Source organism: Pteropus medius, unplaced genomic scaffold (assembly GCF_902729225.1).
Source record: "Pteropus medius unplaced genomic scaffold, Ma_sr-lr_union100, whole genome shotgun sequence".
Taxonomy (NCBI): Eukaryota; Metazoa; Chordata; class Mammalia; order Chiroptera; family Pteropodidae; genus Pteropus; species Pteropus medius.
The window spans coordinates 61,819,142-61,845,282 of record NW_024349800.1 but is presented as its reverse complement, the minus strand read 5'-3'; the positions used below and the strand labels follow the sequence as shown (position 1 = coordinate 61,845,282).

The following is a 26,141-nucleotide window of genomic DNA, read 5'->3' as shown; positions in this document are numbered from 1 at the left end:
TGATCTAAAGTACCCAATTTAAGATAAGAATTTTAGCAAAAAAGTTTCTAAAATAATTTGCTTAGGCACTTAAAATTATTCTGACGGCTATATAAAACTTGTGTAAGTAAAATATAACACAAAAGCAAATTTTCCTGTTAATAATGAAAACGTTAGTTATGAATGCTTGAATTTCCCAGAATGTGAGAGCAGATCCTTAAACATTCGGCACTGTGAACGTTGCATCGAGAGATACCAAGAGCTTATTTTGGTTCCTAGCGTCTCCCGCAGAAAGGGACCACCGCACGCGGCCACGGGGAGTGAATCTGGCTTAATATTACGCGACGTGAACAGCACTATCTGTGGCTTAACACGAAGGTAAATGTTTTTAAAATACAGTGAGAGTCCAAATGACACAGAAACTAAAGGATGAGCAAGACTAGAGCACCGATTCTTTCCTACCATTTTCCACCTAGCTCAAAGCAGTTTTGCATATGTGAGAACCAGACTGAGCTCTATGTTATAAATAGACCACACACACACACACACACACACACGCACGCACACGCATTCAAAGGGGTGGTGGTGTGACTCAATAACCCATCTGGTTTGTCAATTTCTGAACAGTAGGAAAAAGCAAACTTTTCCAGAATGTTCACATAGTAACTGATACCCTCCCCGGGTCTGGATAGCCTACTTCTTGTAGCTACAGAAAAGCACGGGCCAGGGCTGTGCTGTTGGGCACTCAGTCGGCTTCACTGAAGCGCCATGCGGCCCTGGGACCCGAGCGCCAAGCCCTCTCAGTGATTAGTCACAACACTCGTGACAGCTGCACGGCTGCCACACGAACCTGAATGTCTTTAACAGATTTAGACATGTGGAAAAAAAAAAAATACAAATTACTTTTTTATTTTTGATAAAAACGTGAATCATTATCACTGTAGTGAATAAAAATTCATGAGTCAGAATAACATGCAATGTTTTATTTTTTTCTAAAGCTATTTGTACACTTAGTACTCTAGTATTAACATCACAAACAGTATTACACTACAGTATTCAGCTGCATCTACTCACCTGAAAAGGAACGAAATATTGCCTCTGAAATAATTACTAATTATACAACACTGCAAACTAATAACACTATAAATACAAAAATTTTAGCATTTCAATATGTCAATAACATCCTGCCGTATTTTAATTGGCTAAAACATTTGTTAAGATCATGCAAAATAAGTATTTATGAAAATGTTAGATCACACTCAAAGATCAAGGCAATGAAACCCAAAAGAGCAACTATTTAATGCAAAGACTGGTCAAGTAAATAACTTATTCAGCATATTCATAAAAACGGGTTAAGTGAAAACCATTACACATGTAACACTAAGTTTAAGTAATTACACATCTGCAATCTCACCGTCTACAACCTTATACGTGACTGACGATACACTGCCAGAATTAATTCTACATAAATAAGCTACGTTAAAACAGCGAAAAAGTCCAGCGCGTGAGGACAGGGCACACTTCTAGTCCACAGAACACTTAAGCGCTGTTCACTCTCCTAACTCTGCTAACAATGAACAAAACGTCTCATCAGTTTTCTCTTCTTCTACCCTTGCTCTGTTACGTTTTTAAACTTCAAGTGTCCCCCCTCTTACGATCCTCCCCCAGAATGAACGTGCTGATTCAGGCATAGATGAAGTAGATGAATGGCCTGGTATAGAAGCCAATGTCTTAGTTTTAACTAATTAAATGTCTCCTGACCGTTTGTCAATTGTCGCTGACCTTTCTGATGTAATTTCCTCATTCTCTCATTCCATGAATATTTAGTAGTGACTATTATCGCGCACGTTTTCTCTGATTCTCTACAGAAAGAATGCGTGTTTTTTCCCCTTCACTGGTAGGCTAAGAAAAGTTGGGCACACAATTTAAAAGTCACAGAGCGAGCCGGGTGGCTTCTCGGAAGGTGGATGGCGCTTGAAGCCGGGTCTGGGACTGGACAGAGGAGCGTCACAGGGAGGTTATCGGCCCTCCACGCAGGCCACTCTCCCAGCCACTCGGAATGGCCCAGTCACTGGGGCGATGCTCTCTGCACCTTTGGCTCACTTTCTTATCAGTTTTAAAGTCCTCTTTACCATGTATTTCCTACTTAAAATTTTCAAACGCTTTCATAAGCAGTTTGTCTATTTTATACAGTAGAGCCTTGGTTCTCAATTTACCTTTAGTCTCTGGGCTACTCCATAACCTGTCGATTCTCATCTTTTTTTTACTCTTAAGAGCAAAATCTGCTTCTGGTTCACCTAACACCACGTCTTCCCTCAAATACCTGATGAGTGAATGTTCTACAAAAGGGGTCTTGAGCTTTTTCTTTTCTTTGGCAAATTAAACCCTTTATGTTTAATAAAATGTTTCTGACCTATCTTCACACTCAGATCCTGTCCCAAACATTTTTATGGGGTTATGTGCCAGTGACAGGTATAAGAACAAGTTATCACAATGAAAGGTTCTAATTACAAAGACGACGGAAGCTGGTCGATGAGCCGCCCTTTCTAGTGTGTTCCTGAGGTACAGCACGTGTCTGTTTTTCCAAAGGCCCTCGCATCCATTACTATCTGTGGGTGACGTACAAAGATGACGAGCACGGATGGCGTCACCGCGAAACTCAGGTCAGCTCTGTCACAGGGGAACGGGAACACAATCTACTCCTGGGAGCCTTTCTTAAAGAATGCTTTCTCTTTCTTCTCCGAAGCCGGCGCTCTCGGAAGAGGCCACTGCGTGGAGCTCTGAAGACTCCTTCGAGAGCCTCGTGTAACTGGCCCGCTGGCCTCGCTTGTGCGTCACGCTTTTCAGATTTTCATTCTGAAGAGCCGTCGAGCTGGAACTGGAAGCAGGCCTCAGAACGACCTGGGGAGTCTCCCTGATCCCCTCCATTTCGTCGAAGTTCTGATTGGCTCTGTTCGCTGGGGCGCTGTTGTTATTCAGGGTCACGGTGCTGGGTGTCCGGTTCAGGTTGTAGGCTTTCTGGCACGCGGGCCAGTTTTCCTCGGGGCTGCTGGCTATCAAGCTGCATTCGGAAGGGCTCTTCTTGTCTTCGGAACAAATGGACATCCGAGCCATCACTGGGTCTTGCAGGCCACTCAGGCTGTGTGGCAGCCCCCGTTTCGCGCTGTGGCCATCGTCCTCGAGCTCTATGAGGTTCGCCCTTTCGAGCTGGGCGTCGTCCGTGGCCTCGTTGTGAAGGGAGTGGTTGGGGGAGCTCTCGCTGGACCTCACCCCGGAATCGGACGAGTCTTTCTTGTCCAGGAGGGCGTCCGACAAGTACTCCTTGGCCTTAATGAAGGTTCTGACGGGCTCGGCGCTGTGCTCCGGAGACTTGGACGCCCTCTCCTTCCCTTCCGCCTTCCTGTCCTTGTCGTCTTTGAGCAGCGGGGTGTTATCCGACTCTTCCGGGCCAGACTCGTCTTCGTCGCTTGGAAGCTTCTGGTAGCGCAGCCCGCCTCCCTTAAGCTTCAGGTCGGTCTGGAACAGGCTCGGCCTTTCCGAGCACTTGCGGCCCGGGAGGAGCTTGCCGCCCGCCTGCTCGGGCTTCTCGTCCTCCTCAGTGATGGGGTCCAGGGGCGACGCTTCGTTAGTGGAAACCCCTGACGACGAGTAGTCTAGAACGTCTCCCCTCTTCATCAAAAATGCCTTCCTTCCATCATCCTGCTTTGGGTCACCATCCTTCCCTTTCTCTGGCTCCAGATTGGAATGGATGGAGCCCCCCGACGAACTCTGACCCATGTAATATGTGCTGTGTGGGGAGGACCTGCCACTCATTGTTGCGGAGCCTGTCCCCCCTTCTAACTGCGACATCTGAGCAATATATTCTCTATAGGCATCTCTATACTCAGCCTGCACCTTATCCGTAAGCTTTGAAATTTCAATGCTGGAATCCTGGGAATTGAGACTCGAAAGACTTGGGGTTCTGCGAGTTTGTGACTGTGAAGACAGAAAAAAATTTAAGAATTCAAATAAGCAAAACATATACATATAATAAACATCAGCTTAGCAAATATATATGTACACTAAGAATTTTTAAAGTATTTGACTCACAAAATTCTTTGAAAAGAATTCTGCATAACACGGTTTAACAAAAGCTGTGAACTTCACGATCATTTTTACCATTATTAGAAAGCTTTATACAAATTTTAATAATCAGTTTGATATTCGAATTAAAGGTTGTATTAACAAATAATCTTAGCACTTGTTTTTACAACTTCCAATTTTTAACTTTTAAAGGCAAAAATCACCTTCATTGATAAAATGTAAAGATTTGCCTTAGAAAAAAGAAAGGTTAAAGATATATCTCGAAAACAAAATACTCATGTCAATATATGTTAAAAAGAACCTTTCTCAACTTGTAAGACATGAAGTTTCCATCAAATTTCCATTCGGAGTAAGAAAATGTACTCGAAACGCTCCCCTCAAAGGCGTTTACAAGGAAGAGCGTTAGGAGACATAAGCGCAGGACCCACATGAGCAGATGAAGTCTCTTTAAAAGACTGATTTTCGGTGTGAAGTTTTAGGATTAGAACCACTTTAGATCCCAGAAAAGCTAATAAACGGGCAGCAGAAAGTACAGATTAAGAACAAGAGGAGGGAGGTGGAAGGAGAGGAGTCGGGGAGGCGAAGGGACAGAAGCAGAGGCCGGACAGAGACGGAAGCGAGGCCGCCGCCCAGCTGAGGGCCCCGGGGCCGCATTCGGGGGCAAACAGTGCCACCCCCGCTCTCAGACGCAGTGTGTGCGCCTCACTGGGGGGCCACGAGGTCTCGACTGTCTCACAGAACACGAGGCTGCCCTCTGTCTGTTCGTGCTCGCTCTCGCAGTGTACAGTGGGGTCCGGGGACCCACCGCGTGCGACATCACGCGGCCTCCACGCGGAAGCCCCCATGGGCATTAGTTGTCTTCTACTAAGTCAGGCATTAAAGAGATTTGCAAAACAACATCATTTTCACCAAATTTTGTTTTGCTTTGGAAAATATTGCCATTTTTCATAAAAATGTTACCGTGTAATTGATTTATTTTTAAATGAATTCATAAATAAGTGTTTTTAAAGTTTCTCAGTTTTTATTTCTAATATAGTAAATACTGACAGATAAAACTTACATGAACCTAATTTCTTTGGGGGCCTTCGATCATTCTTAAGAGTATGAAAGGATTCTGGGACTTTCTTTTTTAAAACAAAGTTTGAGAACTGCTGCATTAACGGAAAGGCTGCGAGTTTCCGGGTCATGGTGGGAAATAACCGCGTGTGGAAAAGCGGAGAAAAACGGATTTCTTAAGAAATGTTGAAAAGAATCCAGGGGAAGGAAAGGAACGACTGTTGAAACACAGGCACCAAAGGGCCAAATGTGGACTTGTCACTTTGTAAAACAGGGAGTTATTTTATCTTACTCAATACCCAACAATAAAATGGTTTTCTCACTTAAATAAGGTAGATAGTAAGAAGAAAAACGATAACAATAAAAGAATATTTTTACTACCAAACTAAACAAAACGCCCTTAAAAACGATAGACCCACCAGGTCCTGCTTTTCCTAAACATCGCTTCCTTTCACTGGAGAGTTTCTTGTGGCTGCTTCTCTCCCCACCTCCCTCGTCCTCTTTCTTTCCTGAACTCTGATCTGTTTGATCTTCGTTTGTTTTCCTTCTGATCCTCCCCCATCCTTCTCCTGCGTCCCCCAGCTTCGACTTTATTCCTGGTCCTCTTGCTCCCGTCCTCCCGCTTCTAAGAACACCCAAAGGCAGAACTCGTGTACATCGAACGGCAGAGAATGAACAGAAAAGCGACACCGTACGCAGCGTGTCTACACACCGAAAACCACACTGTGCGGCTCAGGGATGACACGCGGCAAGTTTCCCGAGAACGACGGACTTTAGCCAATGACTGAAGGACTTAGCGCGACAGCAGGTCAGACGACGGGCTTCGCCGACCGCCCGGAACAAAGCAGCCCCGTCCTCGCTCGCACTGTGCCGTCCCCGCACTGTACCGTCTGCGCAGCTCTTATCGATTTCTGAACTGACCTTCCTTTTCTCTATTTCGCTGACTGCCCTCTCCGGAACACGGCTCCCTGAGGACGGCAAGGCCTGCGTGTTGTTCCCTTGGGCACTCGTTAAGCTGTTTCTGAGCGAGGGTCTCGACGCACCGGCTCGACCCTGGTGACTTAAACGCCACCCTCACCGTCAGGGATATGAGACACGGCTCCCTCGATAATTACCTGCCAACTGAGATTGCTGTGCCGCGGGGCGCCTTCGTCGAGGCCGAGCGTGTTGAGCTCTTCGAAGCTGAAGTTGAGCGTGTAGGGGGCCTGGATGGCGAGCTCGCCGGGGGGCAGCTCGCTGTGCGCGGACCGCCGGGCCGCCTCCCCGTGAGGGGCCGGGCCGCCGCCGCTCTCGCCGAGCACGCGGGGATCCTCCGGCCCCGCCTGGCTCTCTGCGTTTCTCATCTCCAGCACCTTCGCGGAGGAAAACATCTGATTCACAGCCACGTCAAGTCACATTTTAGAAGCTTGAGGAATTATTTTTAAAGTGAGACATTATAAAGTTATTCTAATTGAAATGAGAAAACATACGTCCAGTAAATGAATTTCTAATGAACTTATACTGTATCGGTTTATCTTTCATTTTCATTAACACTAAGAAAAAAGTAATGGCAATAATCATCTGTACATTAAACTCTGATTGACCATTAACATCTGTATATTAAACTCTGATTGACCGTTATGTTATTATTTTAGTTTAAAATTTAACTTGAAAACAAAACAAAATGCAACTGGACTGTGTCAAAGGAAGCCAGAGTGAGGCGGTAGCCAAAGCAGTAAAAGCAGATTTTCGTCAGGAACCACTGCACGAGGGGCAGAGAGACCTTGGGGCAGAAAAGGGCTCAGTCCCCAAAGCGACATGGACACGTGGGCACGTGTGGCAAACAGGGCGGGGCGGGGGCAGCGGCCAGAAAACTCTGAGAGGGAACAGCAGGGTGAGGAGGGTGCTGGCTGAACCCACGCGGCGGGACTCTGGCTGAAGGAGGCCAGGCGGGCAGACGCTGCCTGGGCTGGTGGAGAAGAGGAACAGGATCAGAGACTGAGGGTGATCGGACAGTGACTGGGAGTTCCTTCTACAGTGACTCATCGGGACTCTGGCTACAGCTGGGCGATGCAGGCCTGACAAGGACAGGCGCCAAGGCCAAGGCCTAGAGGCTTCGAGGAGCCTGGCCAGAGGCAGGTCAAGGAGAGGGTCTCAGTCAGTGAAAGATGAAGACTCAGCCGCGGCCTCTCGCCCAGCGTCCAGCTGGGATGCCCAAAAGGCGAAGGCTGCCCAGCGCTGCTGTATATATTCTGCCCAACAGAATGTATGACGGTCGTGCAGAAGTATAAAACACAGTTTCTACATGGTTTTTTTTAATACAGAAAAACATCAGTTTAGATCGGTGCTTACTGGCACTTGTTTATAAAAATGTAAATAATTCTGTCGATGTAAAATATCTTACTGTGCTTCTAAAAAGATGCCAGTCTCCAAAATTCATATTCATTTCTTTCTTCAGTTCATCAATGTTACACTGAGCTAGCACACGGCCGTTTATGTTTGCCTGAATAAAAAGAAAAAGGAATAGAAAGGAAAGAAATGTGACATATTTTGAATTACTGATGATTAAAAAGTACATTTATATATGTAGTATTGAGAAAGTCCTTAGAGAGTAGAAAATATTGACCTAAAAAAGGTCATCTCATTTAATAATATAATAAACATGCTGAATTTGAAAAACGTAAGCCACTCCATAGTTTTCCAGTTGTCTTAAGCACTCAAGTAAAACAAGTCGCTCTTCAGGGACTCAACTGTTTCCAAAACTACCTGCCCTGCCACAAACGCTAACAAAACTGTTGGTTTTTCTCTTCTAATTCTGTAAAATATGAGCACGAACACAAGCTGCTGGGAGGGGACAAAGATGTCTGTCCGTGTCGGTCGCTGATGATGTTCTAAATGACGTAAGCTCTGACAAACTTGCTTTTCAGTTACAGTGGATCACTTCAGCCATAAAGAATGTCCATCCGCTAACTCCTCAGTCTATGAAATTCACCCAAAATGGTCGTATCACTATTAGGTCTCTGTAATTCTAATTTCCCCCAAATAGGAAACAATGAACTTTTATTAATAATAGGTAGCTTATTGATTTTACAAAACCTGACTTTATTAACTGTGGTAAAATTATGGGATACCTGCATTTAAAACTGACAGAATGTTCCATTTCCAAATTAATTCTGAAGAAAAAAAGTGAACAGAGCGAGCCTGTGACAGAGGCCCGGCAAGGAAGTTTGCAGCATTGAAGAAACCAGTTGCTACGATGGGCTTCGAAAAGCCTGGGAGGAAAGAGCTGAGCGGGAACAAAACCGCTGTCCTGAAGAGAACGACACAGGATTCCTGCTGGAGACCTCACTCTGTCCCCAAACTACCCTCGCTGCCTAGAGGAGTGGCGTCTGCACCGCGGACAGACAGCGCTGGATGCTCCTAACCACATCTGTAAGGAAAGTGACATCAGCCGAAACCTTTCTGACTAAAAGGAGGTTGAGATTAGTAAAACGGTATCTATAATGCTCATAATTCTTTTAAAACTGTTTTAGCTGCCATTCTTTAAAGAATGTAAACATTAGAGGCTTGTTATTAATGTTCTGCTTCACTATGCTTCTCTGATTGAAAAATATAACTCGGTGGAATTATCTTCTGTGACTAGGACTCGGCCTTGTATCTGGGAAGCCTTCCTCGAAAACCCAGATGTCACCGTCCAACTTCGTGGCAGCTACTACAAGTGCAAGAATAAGATCTAGGAGGAAAGAAACTTCTTCAAATGTGTCAGCCTTGCAAACCCAAGCCTATGAAGTTTCGTCAAATGGGACATGAACATAAGTCCTTTAAGACGTGAAAATGAGAATTTGGGGAAAATGAAGCAAGTGTGATTTACTCTAATAATTATCAAGTCACAAATAAATATTACGAGTAAAGAAAAAGCAACATAAAAGGCCTTCTAGCGTTCTATATTGCATATTACACATAGGAATTATTGTTTATCTAAATGTGAAAGCCCTTCGAGTCTGTATTCGTCATCAAGGCATTTCTTAGGTCATTTTAAAAATGACATTGTAACGGAGCTACTTTATTTTCTTATATCCATTTACAAACTAAAGGATAAAAGGGCAATTTAGGATACAAAACAGCAGGAATCACGTTTCCGTTTCCCATGTCAACAGAGACCACGCGGCTGAGCAGCTCAGAATGACGGTCGGTGGCTGCACAGAGCCCGCCTCCCGGCCGCACCGTGCCTGGAGCCCGCGGGGGTGAGGGGCCGGGGGCTGGGGGCTGGGGGCGGGGTTCGCACCTTCCGGACGGTTGCACAGTACTGCGGCAGCATGCTCTGGTCCAGCCCTTCGATCTGCGTCAGCCTCTCGCACACTGCATCCACATTCATCGAGTTCAGTGACACTGCCCCCGCGGCGGGACCCGGTCCCTGGATAAATCATGGAGACAGACGTGTATGAAGACCATGCAGCGCCAGGTACACGCGGTCACGTGACAGAAACATGCGTGACGTTACACTGTGAAGTTCCCTGACTAACAACAAAGTTTCAAACTAAAGTAAAATAAGTAATGTGTATAGCGTAGGGAAAGGTCCTGAGAGGTACGTTTTTAGCTACTGTTATACCATAATGAGCAGCTTTTATTACAGCAGATACAGCCTGATCGAGACCACTTTTCTAAAACGGAACATTCCACAAACCAAGCCTAGGGTTTAAGTGTTTACAGCCTAAACTCTAGAAAGAATGGCGCATCCCTTAATAACAGAAGGAAAAGAGTTTTGAGAAAGGAAGAAAGGGGGAAAATTACGGATGCCTATATATAAAAATACAAAAGGTAAATCTATGAAAAAATTGATAATTGCCTAAATAGCTTTAATGTTTCTACAGAATAACTTAATAGTCTGACAGCTAAAGTTTTCAGATCTTATCATATTTTATACCCAAGGATCTAAAACTTCCCCTTAAGAATCTGTACAATAATCATGTAAATATGAAAACACAGGATTACTTCTTAACATGTGAAAGTAAATACAATCCACTAAAATTTCATCTCATTTAAAAGTCGAAATAGCAAATAATTCTAGTATTTACTTAGAACATTTTCTGGTGGTGACATAAGTATTTGCCTATAGTCAATTACGTAAGAATCTCGAGTACAGGTGTGGACATTGACATCTAGAGGAGTTAAGCTTTGACTTCAAAGTCACAGAATAAAGAACTAGCTGGTGGTGGATTTGGGCCTTCAGGTCTTACAACTTCCTATTTTCCTTGCTCCAACTGTCTAGTTTTGAAGAGTTTATAGAAACTATAACCACAATAAAGCGTGAAATCATATGGTTCCTGTCCCTTTCCATCTGATTTCTTTCACTCAGCATAATACTCTCAAGGTCCATCCACAATGTCACAAATGGCAACGTGTTATGGCTGGAAGTATGCCATGGCTTATATGTACCACATCTTCTTCTTTATCCAATCATCTGTCGAAGGACACTTAAGTAGTTCCTGTGTCTTGGCTATTGTGAATAATGCAGCAATGAACACAGAGGTCATATCTTTACGACTAAGTGTTTTCAAATTTTTCAGGTAGAAACCAGAAGAGGGAATGCTGGGTCACATGGTAGGTCTGTTCTTAATTTTTTGAGGACCCTCCATACTGTTTTCCATAGTGGCTGCACCAACTGACAGTCCCATCGGCTGTGTGCGAGGGTTCCCTTTTCCTCACATCCCCTCCAACACCTGTTATTTCTTGCCTTATTGATAACGGCCATTCAAACAGCTGTGAAGTGGTATCTCATTGTGGTTTTGATTTGCATTTCCCTTACATCTAGTGACATTCAGCATCTTTTCTTATATCTGTTGGCCCTGTGTATGCTTCCTTGGAAAAGCATCTATTCAGTTCCTCTGCCCATTTTTTAATTGGAGTGTTTTAATCGAAATTCTGTTGTTGAGTTGCATGAGTTCATGTATTTTGGATGTTAGCCCCTTATAGGAGGCATCATTTGCAAATATCTTCTTCCATTCGGTTGGCTGCCCTTCTGTTTTGTTGATGTTTTTGTTTTGGGGTTTGGTTTTGTTTTTTGCTGTAGAGATGCTTTTTAGTGTGAAGTAGTCCCTTTCATTTATCTTTTACTTCCCTTGCCTTGCGGGGGTGGGGGGGTCAAGTTCACAAAAACTCCTCTGAGACTGTGGTCCATAAATTCAGTGCCTATATTTTCTATCTTTTGTTTCAGGTCTTATATTTATGTCTTTAACCCACCTGAGTTAATTTCTTTGTATGGTGTCAGGGAACAGTCTAGTTTCATTCTGCATGTAGGTGTCCAGTTTTCCCAACACCATTTATTGAAGAGACTTTCCTTTCTCCATCATATGTTTTTGGCTTCTTTGGTGAAAATATATGTGTAGGTTTATTTCTGGGCTCTCAATTCTGTAACATTCATCTCTGTGTGTGTGTGTGTTTCCAATATCATATTGTTTTGATTACTGTAGCTTCATAGTATATTTTGAAGTCAAGATTTGTTCTTTTTTCTCAGGATGTCTTTGGCTATTTACAGTCTTATGTGGTTCTATACAAACTTGAAGATTTGCTTTGTTCTATTTCTGTGAAAAAATGCCACTGAGATTTTGATGAGCATTGCATTAAATGTGTACATTGCTTTAGATAATGTGGCCATTTTAACATATTAATTTTTCCAGTCCATGAACATAGAATACCTACTTGTTTGCATCTTCTTCAATTTCTTTCAACAACGTCTGGTAGTCAGTGTACAGGTCCTTCACTTCCTTTAAGTTTCTCCTTAGGTATTTTATCCTATTTGTTGCGATTCTAAATGGGACAATTGTTTTCCTCATTTCTCTGATACTTCATTGTTAGAATATAGAAACACAATGGACTTTGTATATTGAATTTTGTATCCTGCAACTCTACTGTATTTGTTTATTGCTTCTAATAGTCTTTTGGTGGATCCTTTTTGGTTTTCTATATATAGAATCGTGTCATCTGCGGATAGTGAGTTTTACTTCTTCATTCCCAATTTGGATGCCTTTTCTTTCTTTTTCTTGCCTTATTACTCTGGCCAGCACTTCCAGAACTACACTGAGTAACAGTGGCGAGAGTGGGCATCCTTGTCTTCTTCCTGATCTTAGAGGAAAACTGTTAAGTTTTTCACCATTGAGTATGATATTAGCTGAGAGTTTGTCACATACGGCCTTTATTATGTTTAGGTACTTTCCTTCTATACCTATTTTGAGTGTTTTAATCATAAATGGATGTTGTATCTTGTCAACTCCTTTTTTTGCATCTAATTTTTCTCTTGTTAATGTGGTGTGTCGCACTGTGATTTGATTTGCATATGTAAGCCATCTTTGCGTCCCTGGAATAAACTCCACTTGATCATGATGTATGACCCTGTAATACATTACTCTTGGCTGGTGGTTTCTCTTTCAATATTTTGAATATTTTATTCCACTATCTTTTGGCTTATAAGGTTTCTGCTGAAAAACCTGATGATAATCTAATAGGGCTTCCTTTGTAGGTTAGTCTTTTTTCCCCTGGATGCCTTGAGAACCTCTTGTCATAAAACTTTTGATAGTTTTAATATAATGTGACTTGGAAAAGGTCTTGTGTTGAGATAATTAGGTGTTCTCTTGGCTTCTTGAATTCGAAGATCCAGCTTTTTCCTTTTGTTAGGGAAGTTTACATCGATTATTTCTTTGAATAGGCTGTCCGTTTCCTTCTTCCTCTCTTCTTCTGGTAAACCCATCGACCTTATGTTGCTCTTCCTAATGAAGTCAGATAGTTCTCATAGAGTTTGTTCACCTTTGTTCACTTTTTTAACTCTTAGTGCTCTTTTTCCACCTATGTCATTCCTAGATTTTTATATTCGAGCTCGCTAATTCTCTCCTCCTTCTGGTCTCCCCTATTTCCAATGCACTCTAATGCATTCGTGCATTCTTCATCTCATTTGTTGAGTTCTTGGGCTCCAGAATTTGTATCTTTTTTATAGTAATCTCTCTGATAAAGTACTCCTTTTGTTCATTGATCTTTATTCCTGAGCTTATTGAACTACCTGAGTTTTCCTGCATCTGAGTTTTTCATAACTGTGATCTTGAATTCTGTCATTTAAATCACAGTCTTCTACGTCTTTGAGTTTAGTTCTGGAGACTTTTCGATTTCTTTCTGAGCTACCTTGTTACCCTGGTTATTCATGGCACTTGATGGATTGTTTCTCTGCCTGCGCATTTCAGGTAGTACACTCTTTAGGTTTTGCTTTGAACGCTTTGGCAGGTTGATAAGTAGATGTCTTTTGTTTTCCAGTAGATGGTGCTATAATGCAGGGTTTTGTTTTTGTTTTTGTTTTTGTTTACCCAGAATCTCGTGGGGTGGTGTTGCCTACATGGTGTGCTCCAAGGTGCTGCGTGTCCCCTCTATGTTCAGGCTGCCTCGGTCTCAAGGCACCACCCCTATGGTGGCATATGGCAGCCAGTGGGGCTCCGAGCCACAAGTTCTCAGCACTGCCTCCTTGCCCGAGGTGTTTCTGCTGCCTCGCCTCGACCGGTTCCACTGTGACAGACAGGCAAGGGGTGGGCGAGGGAAGGCAGGTTCGTGAGTCTTCGGCTTTGCCTCGTAGCTAGCAATGGTGGACGCTAGTCTGCAGCCACCACACGGCTGATCCACGTCTCTGCGCATCACCACAAATTAGCCACCATGGGAGCTAGCTACTCAGGCAGGAAAGCTGCTTCTGCCCCTCCGCCTTGTGAGGGCTGCAGCCCAACTCCTCCCCCATGGTCATGGCAGCTGGGGCCGCAGTGGACGCTGGATGCCAGACTGTGCCTGCAGCCACTGTCTCTGTCCTTCCCAGTGCTCGGTCCGAGACGCCCACCTTCAGATGAACTGATGCCCGGATCTCGCAGACTTGGCTGTGTGTCGCCTAGAGGATCCTTGGTTGCATTATAGTTGTCTGATTGGTGGTAACTTCAAGGAGATACAAAGGTGTCTTTTCGCTCCGCCATGATGCGACGTTATTTCCATGAATTTTTAATAACCATACTTGTCTTATCTTCTCTTTCTTTTTAAACAGCTTTTTTGAGATATAATTCACATGCCATATGATCCCATTTAAAGTGTACAGTTCGATGATTTTTAGTTTGTTTAGTTTAGTTGGTACAATACTATAACTAGACTACAGACCTTATTTGAATGGCACCAGTTTTTCCACTAATGCCATTTTTCTGGTCTAGGACCCAAATCCGTTGTGTCCTAGACCAGTTGTGAAACCATCACCACAATCAATTTTAGGGTGTTTTCATAGCCCTAAAAACACACTCCTGTCCCAAGAGCAGTCCCTGTCCATCTCCTCCAAGTCCCACCCTCACCCCCAGCAACCACTAATCTACTTTCTGTTTCTATAAATTTGCCTATTCTCGACGTTTCATATAAATAAAACCACATAATATGTAACCTCCTGTAACTAGCTTCTTTTCAAGGTTTACCCATGTTATAGTATTAGTACTTCATTCTTTATTGCTGAATAATAATAATAAATTATCTTTCAAATGATTTTTAATAATGTCTTCAAAACACTTTTATTCCTCAACCTGTCTCTTCTCTCTGGACACATTTACGCTTGTTTACATTATCTTGGTTCAAAAATCACAAATGAGCAGTTTGATCACCAAAATGAATAATTACTGTGCTGGGTTACAGACTACAATAAATATCCAAGAGTCCATACTCACATAAGTAAATAAATGAATAAGTAAATGAATAAGGAAGAACAGACAGCTTTTCCTTATAGAAAAGGGGAACAGAAAATTAGCATCAGGAAGACACCACAGCAGTGGCTACACACAGGATGAATCGATGGACACTAGAATTCATGGGCAAAGGCCTAAGCAGAAACAGAACATTTGCAGAGTTTCAGAGTTATCTCCCCTCAAGGCATTCACTCGTTACAATGGGTAAAATAAAACTTCACAGTGTTGCAACCCGTCAGACACCACCTCAACCAGGTGACCAAGGCTAACGTCACCGGTGGTGAGACTCAGGACCGTCGCGGACCTTGGCGTGACGCACTTAGGAGGGCACGGCGTCATTCCCGTGGCTTCTCTAGCCGAAGGTGCATAACCGCCTTCCGATACGAGAAAACAGCAGCTAAACCCATCCGGAGGACCAGTCTATAAAAGACCTGACCAGCGTGCTTCAAAAGCATTAATCGAGGTCATGAAAGTCAAGGATAAAGACTGAATAACTGTCACAGGTTAGAGAACTCTAAGGACAAATAACAAAACACAATGGATTTGGGTCCTAGACCAGAAAAATGGCATTAGTGGAAAAACTGGCGCCATTCAAATAAGGTCTGTAGTCTAGTTATAGTATTGTACCAATTTTAATTTCTGTTCTTGAAAAAGATACTACAGTTAGGAAAAATTAAGGGAATGCTATTTTTACTATTAGTTAACATTATGAGAATACTATTTTTGTACCTTTTCAGTCTAAAATTATTTTAAAGTAAAAAGTTGTGTTTTTTCAATCGCAGAAGAATTCCATTTCTGATTGTGCTGAGAAAGACAAGTGTAATAGACATGCAACAGATTAATTCTGTCAGCTTAGCGGGGGAATGTAAAATGTTAGAGAATCTTATTTTCATACAGAATCTGAGAATTCAGCAATATAGACTTTTCCTTTAAAACAAAAAATTCCACATAATTTTACTTTCTTGATACTTTAAAACTTTTACATTTTCATGATTCTTGAGAACTTTTACAGTTTATCAATTATTTTAAAACATATGGTCTCTTTCATTGGGGATTATGTAGAAAACATATATTACTTCTGAATGACTTTCAGAAGCTTTATAAGAAAGAGACACCCACACAGGACTTAAGATCCCTGTAATTCCATCGAAGCTACAGTCTGACTCGGTTATTTGTCAGTTGGACTTCATCAAGATAAAGGATAAATTATCAATAAATTGTTACAGTATGCTTCTTTGAATAAAGGAGAAATGGTAATTACCTGACCTTTTCTAAACTAATCATCCATAATAAAATTATTTTGAAACCAAATGAATCTTGGCTACCAAAATAATGACTTCTGGATGGAAATCTCATAAAAGGAAGGAGAAAGTATGAAAATGATAAGGAAAAAGAATATCCAATAATTAAATAAATGAATTTTTACCGAAAACTAATTATATTACTTTGACAACACGCAGAATGGTGATACTCTAAAGTTTACCATGCATTCTTACTTGAAATTCACCTATTACAATTCGAGAACAATTTCAGCATACACCAAAATTTCTTTAAAAAATTTTTTCTAACACAGAAAGGTGAATGCAGAAGATGTGTTAGTTTGTTTAAACGGTTAAATACAAATTTCAAAATGCACGCAAATCAAAATTTCTGCAGGCAAGTTAACAGATTGATGTTACCTTGATGTAACTATATGATTTTATATTGTAAGTAGGTTAAAACTACACTCTGAACATCATCCTCTTTGGTAAATGTATTATATAAGCTTAGAACTGATTAGCCAGAGATGAGCGCCATGCGAAGGCTGAGAGCAGCTGTAACAAACCCAAGGCACTGAAGGGAGCACAGATTTGTGAACAGCCCAGCACGAAGTTGCCATGACTGTGTCTAGCGAGCTAGTAAGAAAAGATTCCACTGAAGGTTTCTGTACCTGTCTCTGTTTGTTAAACCCAGAGTCACACGGCTTTGAGGAAAGAATAAAACAGAATGAAGGACACGAGCTTAAAGGAAACATCAAGTGCATGTTCATAATCAGCACGGACCACTTTGTCACTTCTCTTATTTTCCTGTCCCCTTGAACAAACCACCTCTATGGCAACACAAAGCAAGGCGCGCGCACACACGCACACACACGCACACGCACACACACACACACGTTTAATTTAATTAATGTACTTAAATTTTAAATTTGTACTCTCAAAACTTATATTCTATAAAAAAAAAAATCACTGACCGTAAGTTCAACAAGTAAACCAGGTAAATCAAATTTGCTATGAAAAGTCAATCATTCTACTATATACAAGTTTGAAATTGACTGTTAAATATTCTGACTTAAAAACTGCAACTATCTATTGCAGACCAATTTAATAACAAGATCTAAATACTTGAAATTCACATGATCACTTCATAAAATGAAATGTTATCTAGCTACACTACAGTTAATGTTCAGAAACAAATGTCTCAATTTTGAATTTTGTTTTATGAAGCATGAGGCACATAATACATGCATCCAAAAATACCATTTAAAAAGGCCTTAAGAGCCTTACAACTCGAGAAATCATAAATGTAATGGTGAAAAAAATATCTGTATGCCATGATTAATATAACTGCTTTGGTGATGTGGATTTCTAAACACTCTCAAAGTAGTCACACTGCCAATAATTATTTTTCTGTACTTATCGGGTTGATGGTAAATATCCTTAAAATATATAAAATGATCTAGAGATGAATGACAATATTGATTCAAAGTTAATTTATAATACTGCTTTAGCACAAGAAAGGGCAAGGCTGTGCTAGCCTAATGTCAGATGTTCTTTTTACATGTTCATTATCTGGAGTATTTCACGGGAACCTTGTTTTCCAGTTTAAGTATCAACTTTATTATAAGGAGACGTTTTAGTAAATTACTATGTATATCTGTGGAGACTTGAAAAAAATATCCAAAAAAAACCCAAAAAACAAAAAACAAAAGAGCGCTAATGAAATTACAATTTACTACAAGACCCAAAACACAGAAGATATTTATTGTGAACCTAGCTGGAAAATGTAACTTAACTCCAAACTACATGACGAATAATAATCAGGTCAAAGTTGATAGATGAGGATTACCACCACATTGCACTAACCGAGTGCAATGAATAGGATTTTGTTATTTTCTAACTTTTAACTGTACTCTAGGACTGCAATATTACTACAATGTCGTATTTCTGTGAAAATATCTCAATCAATCCAGTTGCGGTTAACTGATGGTTTAGGAAGAAAGTTTTCTTCCAGGTGAAGTCTGGCATGAGGACTTTCCAGCCAGAGTGAATAGGATGTTCACTCTATTATGAAAGAAAAAATAAGCTAATTCTTTTACAGATTGAACCAGAATAATAAAACCACACTTCCAAAATACTTTAGAAAAGTGTGAATGCGCCTGAGAGCTGGCGGAGGCTGGCGGGCAGTCTGGAGGGCTTCAGCTCTCTCACCCGAGTCTGCCCCTGACCACGAGGGACAGCTCGATCTGGACAGATATTCGTCTGAAAACAGGCTGTAAGTTCTAAACCAGAGGGGGAAACAGAAATCATCTACAGCTGAGCCCATCTTTTTTACTTTTAACTCGGTCGCTCCACTGACTGGATCCGGTTTAATGAAAACCAAGACCTTCGTTCATTCAGTCGTTTTCATTAATCTCTAAAAGTCAAAGTAACAGCAGACTGGACATCGGGAGGCTATTTTAACGCTGCCCATGCAATTCTGGAGTTCATCACAATGAAACTGTGCGCTAATTATTTTTGCGCCTTTCCAAAGAGTTATAAAAGGGATCTAAATAAAGCTGCTAAAGGTACTGAGTCAACCCCGGGGCAGAGAAGGTGGAGGGAGAAGGACTTAGTGGCCTGTAACTGCCCCTTGGCTGCCATCGAACTCATCGGCCCAGCGAGGGGAGGCTGTCCACCAGTTCTGTCCACTGTCGCGGCCACCAGGCTAGGTACTGCCCAGGGGAAGGTTCGGTAAATCTGCTGACGCCCTGAACAAGCGCACAGCATCTGTAATATTTGATGCTAAGAAATGCAAGAAAGGACAGAAGGGTAACACATGCTATATCGCTCCTTCTTTTGGAAAAAAATGCTTTTCGATGCAATACCGTTACCACCATAAGCAAACCTTAAGTAAAAACAGACCCCAACACTAGTAAGAGCAACGCTCCAAAACACCAGAACAGCATGCCTCTGAGGAGGCCTGGCCCTCCATGACGGGCCCTCCTGTCACGGTCCCAGAACGATCTCGAGGCCACAACTTCCTAGTCGGAACTGGACTGAGAAAGCACCACGTAAAATTCCCCAGGAAAGCTCTTGAACTGTTAAAGTATGTGGAGCATGCAAATAACCAAGAATTTTTCCTAAATTCTAAGAAAACAAATTGACTGACACCTTTTTGGCCAGAGAAGCACCAGCGGACAACAGGCTGAGCTGATCTAAACTGATTAGAGTATTTGTATTGAAACAAAGGTCTGTTTTATAAAAACATGGAATAGTTTTAGTCCCTGAGTCTTTAAAGCTCCACAGAATTTGGTCTTGGGCCAAGGCTGAGTAATCCTTAGATCAGACCTGAGAGGTACGTTCGCTTTTCCCAGAGGAGGAAGCTGAGGGTCCAAGAGGCTAAGTGATCTGGCCGAGGCCACGGGCCAACCAGCAGGGTCTCCCTAACCTGGGAGGCCAAATGCACGGCTAAGTCGCATGTAGCGCAGACAGGAGCCAAGGAGGCGGCGTGGCGCCGAGGTCGGGCTGTGACGCCGGCCGCGTGGGCTCTCGCCTCACATCAGCACGTCCCTCCGCACAGCTCAGCCAAGTCCCACAGACTGAGTCTCGGATGCTCATGTGTCCCGTGGAGCCAGACTTGACCATGGCCACCAGGGTTCTCGGAGGGTCGAGAAGAAAGGCTGTCCCGGGTGGCGGGGGCAGAGTTCTTTCTCTACTGGTTTGATAAACTGGAGTTCTGATTGAGATTGTATTTCTAAAAAAGGCTTCTCTGCTTTAAATGTTTGAAAACACTGGTCCTTCCTAGCTCTAATATTCTGGGGAGCGTATCTTCGGGCCGCTATTAATTTTTTCCAATTTTACAAGATTGGGCATCTATCTTCTCTATTATAAAATTACAGGAAAAAGCTGGCACAGAGGCTTATATTTTACATCTTCACGTTTGTGAAGCACTTGGACAAATCTATAATTTATCTGATAAGACCTTGGCTGGTTTTCACAAGCTACATCCTTACAATGTTCCTTAATGTGAGAAAACCCAATTATTTTCATAAGGATCTGCTTTATAAAGATTTATCGAAAATTCCTTGTGGGGGAAAAAAGAAAAGGGACTACCCTTATGGAAAGGACTAGTTGGTTAACTCTTTATGGTCTGGCTTTTTTTTTTTTTTTAACTACTATTCTGTGCCTGTAATGACGGTTTGTCAAAAACGTGTGTAGCTCCTATTATCACATGTTCCGCATAAGGGACAGTTGAATGAGCAGAGACAGACTCAATCTGTAGTCCTGTCATCCCAGAAGCAGAGAGTTTGCTACTACAGGACTAGAAAGTCATGTGAGCCATGAAGGGCTAAATAATTTTTCTATTAAGTTCTTCCATGTTGCTTCAGCTATAAAGATCCCCGACAATGTTCCCATATACAGATACTTCTCTACGTTTCCACCACTGCTTTTAATTTGGCTTGAACTACATGTCTACTTCTACTCGTCTTCTACAAAACGAATTCTACATGCTATTGTCATTGTTAATTTCTTAAAAACGAAGAAAGCTTCATAAGCATCTATTAATCACTAAGCACATCAAAAATTACCTCTTATGTTAAAAGAACAGCAAACAGCACGGTTATTTACTAAACAAAGGCACTAACACATTTGGAGCATCTTTACTCTCTGTTATGGGGTCTCTAAGTACATCTCTAGAACTGCATTATTTCCCCTTCCCCAAAAACTCTTTTCAAAATTTGCCTAATGCTCCTTCACTGGTCCCTGAAAGAAATTGCAGGCACTCACATCCTTAAGCATGGGAACAGCTACCACCATCTCAGCATGTCCGTGTCACTAGGCCACCAAATTCTTCACAGTATCTGATTTTCATCAAATTTTGCCAAGGAATTTTAGCTCAGAGAATCGCACCATACACATGAACCTACGTGTTAAAGGCTCTCTGACTAAACTAAAAGTCCCTCCTGCACACAGCGGCAACGGTCCATGGACTAAAGATCCCTCCGACTCGCAGAGAGAACCGTTCTGGTTGACCGTGTCCATCTTTCGAGGATAACTGAAGTCACTCCAGCGCTTCAGCTGAAATGTTAATGATCTAAAAAGAATCATCAACCCCTCAGTGAAAACTCTGAAATGGTTCTTTCTCTCCCTAACATCAACTCAAAGAAAATTATCGAAATGCGTGTTTTAAGTTAAAACATTATGGATTAACTCAGGATGCATTATTTCATCATATTAATTCCAAGCGCTGTGCCACAGTTCAGCGCAGCTTTATACTGATCGTGTTTACACGGGCTTAACATGCTGAAAAGAGGTCGACAGAAGTTAAAATACAAACTGGGTTCTTAAATTCCATGCTGACTGAGTAGATGAAGATTTTAAGGTTCATCACATCGAACGTGTTTCTTATTAAGTACAAAGTCTTGAATGGTAACTATAGGAAGTGACTTTCTATACAAGTCCGTTTTAACAAACTCGCCTTAAGGAGTTAGGCAGGGGACTGAATAACTACTTTTACATGCTGAACTAGCTTCGCATTTACCTGGAAATGTTATTTTATTAAAAACACAGATAAAGAAAAGCAGTACTGCATTTCCACTGAGGCTTCAAAACCTGTGGACACCTAGATGAAGAACGGGTCATGAAAGACTCGTTTCTGGTCTACACCATCTAGTGCAGGATGTCTTTTTGGAGTCTCAAGGGTGATTTGGGGTATTTTCAAAAATATGCTCCGTGTGGAGTACCGACTGCAGGCTTCAAAAAGAATCAGGCAAAGGTGAAAATAGCTCAATACTAACGAACGAATACACACCGCCGATCGAGTGCTCTTGACGGCTGCTGAAAAAGTCTCGTCTCTACTGGACAATGAAAAAACCCCATCCCACGTTACTGAAAAAGGGGGAAAAGCAGGAGGAAATAAAGGGTAAACATTAGCTTTTTAATTAATCCATGAACTACAATGATTAGTATTCAGCTACGCTACACTAGCTGCCCGTCACAGCACAGATGCAGTTAGTGAACTGCGGCCATCACGGTTAAGACAGTCGTTACGGCTGCGGAAGCGACGAGATGCTCGAACTCCACACCACAAGACTACTCCATTACCCTCGAGGAGTCTGCGGGTGAAGGGAGCCCCTCAGCAGCATCCTCCTTGATAGCCTCCTAACGACACAAAACAAGAGTGTGGGTGAAAGGTGAGTGTGAGCCAAACTAGGATGACGAATGAACATGATGCTCGAACAACATAAGACACCGAAACCAGGAAGGGATGCGATTTTTCCTTCAGTGACATTTTAAAATATAAATAGCAGTTTAAGGCCTACATCTTTTGCCTAATTTACAAAGACATAGTAACAGGGAACTTTTATTAAAGTGTTAGACTAAGTTTATCTTCAGGAACACCTACCATGTTAGGCACAAATGTATTTTGTTTGGGGTTAGATTCAATAGTACATTAGAATAATTTTCTTATCCTATTTAATTTCCGCCATTAGATTAAAATGTTCCTTCAATGTATCATCTAATTTTTATGCAACAGAGCTAACATATATATGCAGATGTTTTACATGTATATCCTTTAAAAAGATATTAGAAATTAGTAGACGGAAAGGTTTAGTTTTAAAAGTGTGGTAACGAACACGACATTATCAGCCAGAAACACTGGCTGTAAACAACTCAACATTTATCCACTGAGTATGCTAGTTATTTTCCCTCCATAGATATTTACCAGAAATGAAAACAAAATACATTTTATGTAATAGTTTATGTTTCTTAAAACTATTTATAAAATAAGTTGCACTCTTTTACTACAGAAAGGAAAAACCAAACTTCTGACGCTCTCTGTGTTTCTTATTAGAGTGATACTTTAGTTACCCTTTTCCATACTTACTAGGCCATTGCTCTGATCTCTGGGCACATTCGGTTTTACTGATGGACGTGAGCTGAGATGTTGGGACCCGCCAGGGTAATACCTTGGCGTGTAAAGGTAGGGGGCAAAGAATGGCTATGGAAAAAACACGTAACAAAAGAAGGGGGTGAACAATTACAGAAATCAAAGTGTAATGAGACTTAACAAATGAAACTAACCAATGAAATGCAACTCCACACTTCTAATGCAAGTGACAGAACAAAAAAAAAAAAAAAAGCCCCCCTCGTACTCTAGGACAGCAAACCCGAACCGAAGACGTATTATTTAAATGTTCATGTTGTTGATTTACTAAAAGCCTTTTTTTAAGCAACTAAATTTTATACCTTACAATCTGACACAAGAGTTTCTCCTTACATTTAAAAATTTTATGGGTTTACTACCATGTGTCAGGTTCTAAGTATTTACAAATATGAAGTCACAATCTCTTTTTTTTAAAGGCAGAATGGAGTCTTAATAAGATACTATCCTCCACAAAAGTAGATTAGCGTTAAGTAAAACCAAAAAAGTCTCGATTATATGAGAACATGCTAGCATAGACTCCAGAAACATCTGTTACTCTAAGTTCCTAGAGCTTACCTCACATCCTATGGCCTAGAGTATACTCTATCTCCTAAATAAGCAAGAGTATTTTTTTTTTAATGAGGAATCCGTTGTTTAGACAAGATTTATAACTATGGCATTTATTTATAACAAGCTTCATATTAACAGGAGCTATCAGACTATATGGGCTAAACATAAAGATTAAAATTCCCCAAGCTTCATTACACCAAACCGACATCTTCCCCTACCTTTCTTAACTCCTGCCATTTTTTAAAAAATTATTTTTTTTTAACTTTCAAACTAAAAACCTCAAATAACTAGAGCAAAAAACAACTAGACTTAAAATCACAAGAAATTTTTCAGTGCTTTTAAAAATAACAAAATGTTATTAAAGTATCGCATGATTGTTATTCATTTAAAATTAGTAAATACAAGGCCTTGGCCTAGATGGTATAGTAATTTTTAATTTTTTTCAAATTAAAAAAATATCTCTTGGTCTCAAAAATTCAACTGTCATCTAATGATCAATTGAGCCATTTTAAGTAAAATTACAGCAGATTTTAAGACTGGTAAATGAAAACCTGCATTTCACACTGTCGACCACACGGTCAAGTTTACAAGGTGGAACACGTTATAAAATGCTCCTGCTCCGCCTCCTTCTCCTCCCTTGTTTGAATAAAAGAATGGAATAATATTCGCAGGACCTCTATGATTGGCGTAGCCAATGACTTATATGGCCAACATTTTTCAAAAACTGAAAATTTAAATTCTGGAAGTCCTTCGTTACCAAGTTTATTCTAATTCTCTTTCTTCCTAGCTCACAGGAAATCTATTTAGACAGGCTCTTGGCTTCTATGAATACTAGACCCTATGTTTTCTCAAATTAGACTTAAAGGGAAACAACAAAAAATATGGCTCTTAGGGAGAATTAGTTTCAGAAAATATAATAATAGCATTCAGGCCCCATTTTCCTATAGGAAATATTAACGTTAATCATTAAGGTGAGGATAGCTTAGGCCTACTAAATTTGATGGGGTCTGAATACCACTAATAATTAATTGTGCTTTCATCTTGTCGAGTAGAAATCATCATATTTAGACTACGTCAACAATCATACATGACTGAAGACAACCTGAAATAAGAGTAGAAATAGGCTGCAGTGTTACATTTGGCAGTGACATCTGAGTCCCACCGGCAGGATTTTCCATCGTTCTCTCTCATTCAAGGCCGTAACACATATTAAATACAGGTTTGCTGAACTACTGTAGAAACGTAAGTTTATCGTTGTTTTAAATGATGATATAAATTACTATATGACATATAACAAACAGAACGTTTGTTTATCAACAAATAGAGATGCAGATCCCTTTGGAGCACAAGACAGCCACTGCTGGCCCTGTGGAGCTCAACTTCTTATCAAGAGAATAAGTCATAGCAGAAAGCATTGCAAACATTCAGACTCAACTGAGTCTAGAACCCATTAACATTTTAAATTCTTTTGATTAAAAAAAATGCAATGAATTCTAACTATACACGTTAATGCTAAAGCATAGTTTCAAAACAACAGCGGCCATAAGCAGAAATGTCTGCCACCCCCAGAACAACCCAGAACGGGGCGCCCTTACCCTGTTGTAGAACGGATGCTGTGGCCCCGTCAGGCCGCTGTAGTAGCTGCTGTGAGGCTGCGGCGACACAACCCCGCCTCCGAATGGCCCGGTGAAGGAGGTGGACGACGAACAGACAGACGGAGCCTGGCTGTAGCCTGAGGGTGGCCTGGGAGGAGCTTCGTGCAACGGCAGCGGGGGGTACGCGAGCCCCCCAATATTAATCTGGTCTCTTGCAGCACGAACGTCTGAAACATTAAATAACCCCCCACCCAGAAGGCACAAGAAAATAGGACATCAGTCATTAACCCAGTGAGCACTTCCTGCGTCAGGCACTAGGCAGACTGTGATTGCATCACGCTGCCAGAAGCCCGACTGTCTGGACGCGGCAGACGGGCCTCGCCACCTGCGCTCTGCATAAAAGCGCCTTTCCCCGTCTGAAACGCCACCAATAAACACCTGGATTCGTCCCTTCACTTACCAGAACGAGAAGTGTTTCTCTGACACTTTAAGGTATCTGTATGTGCCATTCTAACAATTCTTATGATTCATCAAGTGTTACTATTAATAACTCGTGTTTGTCCAGCGTTAATAACTACAACGCTAGCTAAGGCTGCGGGTGGGCGAACTACCCAACGCATCCGCCTCTGAGTGACGGCGACGGCCCTGGCGACAGGAACCTAACGAGGGACGCGGGAGTAGTTCGAGGTGCTCGCTCCCAGGCCCTGGAATCCCGGGTGGGTCGATGTGCCGGATCACACACAGGACAGCGTGTTTCAGCAGTGGCCCCACGTGAGTGCACGGGCACGCGGTGGTACCTTGAAACAACTGAACTTACTCCCCAAACTTCGTGTCTCTCCTCGAGTTCCAGTCCACAAATTTAAGTTAAAAATTAGAAAGTATTATAAAGGCTTTCTCACCTCTCTGGATAAAGGTCCCTATTAATAAGACAAGTGACAAGAAAATCATAATGCTCTGACTTCTTAAAGTGGTG

At 41.7% G+C, this 26,141-nt stretch overlaps 1 protein-coding gene across 6 annotated transcripts in view; it reads right to left on the bottom strand.

Moving 5' to 3' along the window:
* Positions 1-941: 941 nt before the first annotated feature.
* The window catches only part of KIDINS220 (kinase D interacting substrate 220), an 86,312-nt gene continuing 61,112 nt past the window's right edge, over positions 942-26,141 (bottom strand). For 3 of the 6 annotated variants that reach the window (XM_039888073.1, XM_039888075.1, XM_039888074.1), the window contains exons 24-29: positions 25,169-25,395; positions 22,965-23,078; positions 9,383-9,511; positions 7,502-7,600; positions 6,234-6,470; positions 942-3,954 (exon numbers count right to left, since the gene is read on the bottom strand). In XM_039888073.1, the coding sequence (XP_039744007.1) occupies positions 2,695-3,954; positions 6,234-6,470; positions 7,502-7,600; positions 9,383-9,511; positions 22,965-23,078; positions 25,169-25,395 (2,066 nt within the window). In that variant the 3' untranslated portion in view covers positions 942-2,694. The other 3 variants (XM_039888076.1, XM_039888077.1, XM_039888078.1) reach the window with 2 other exon arrangements.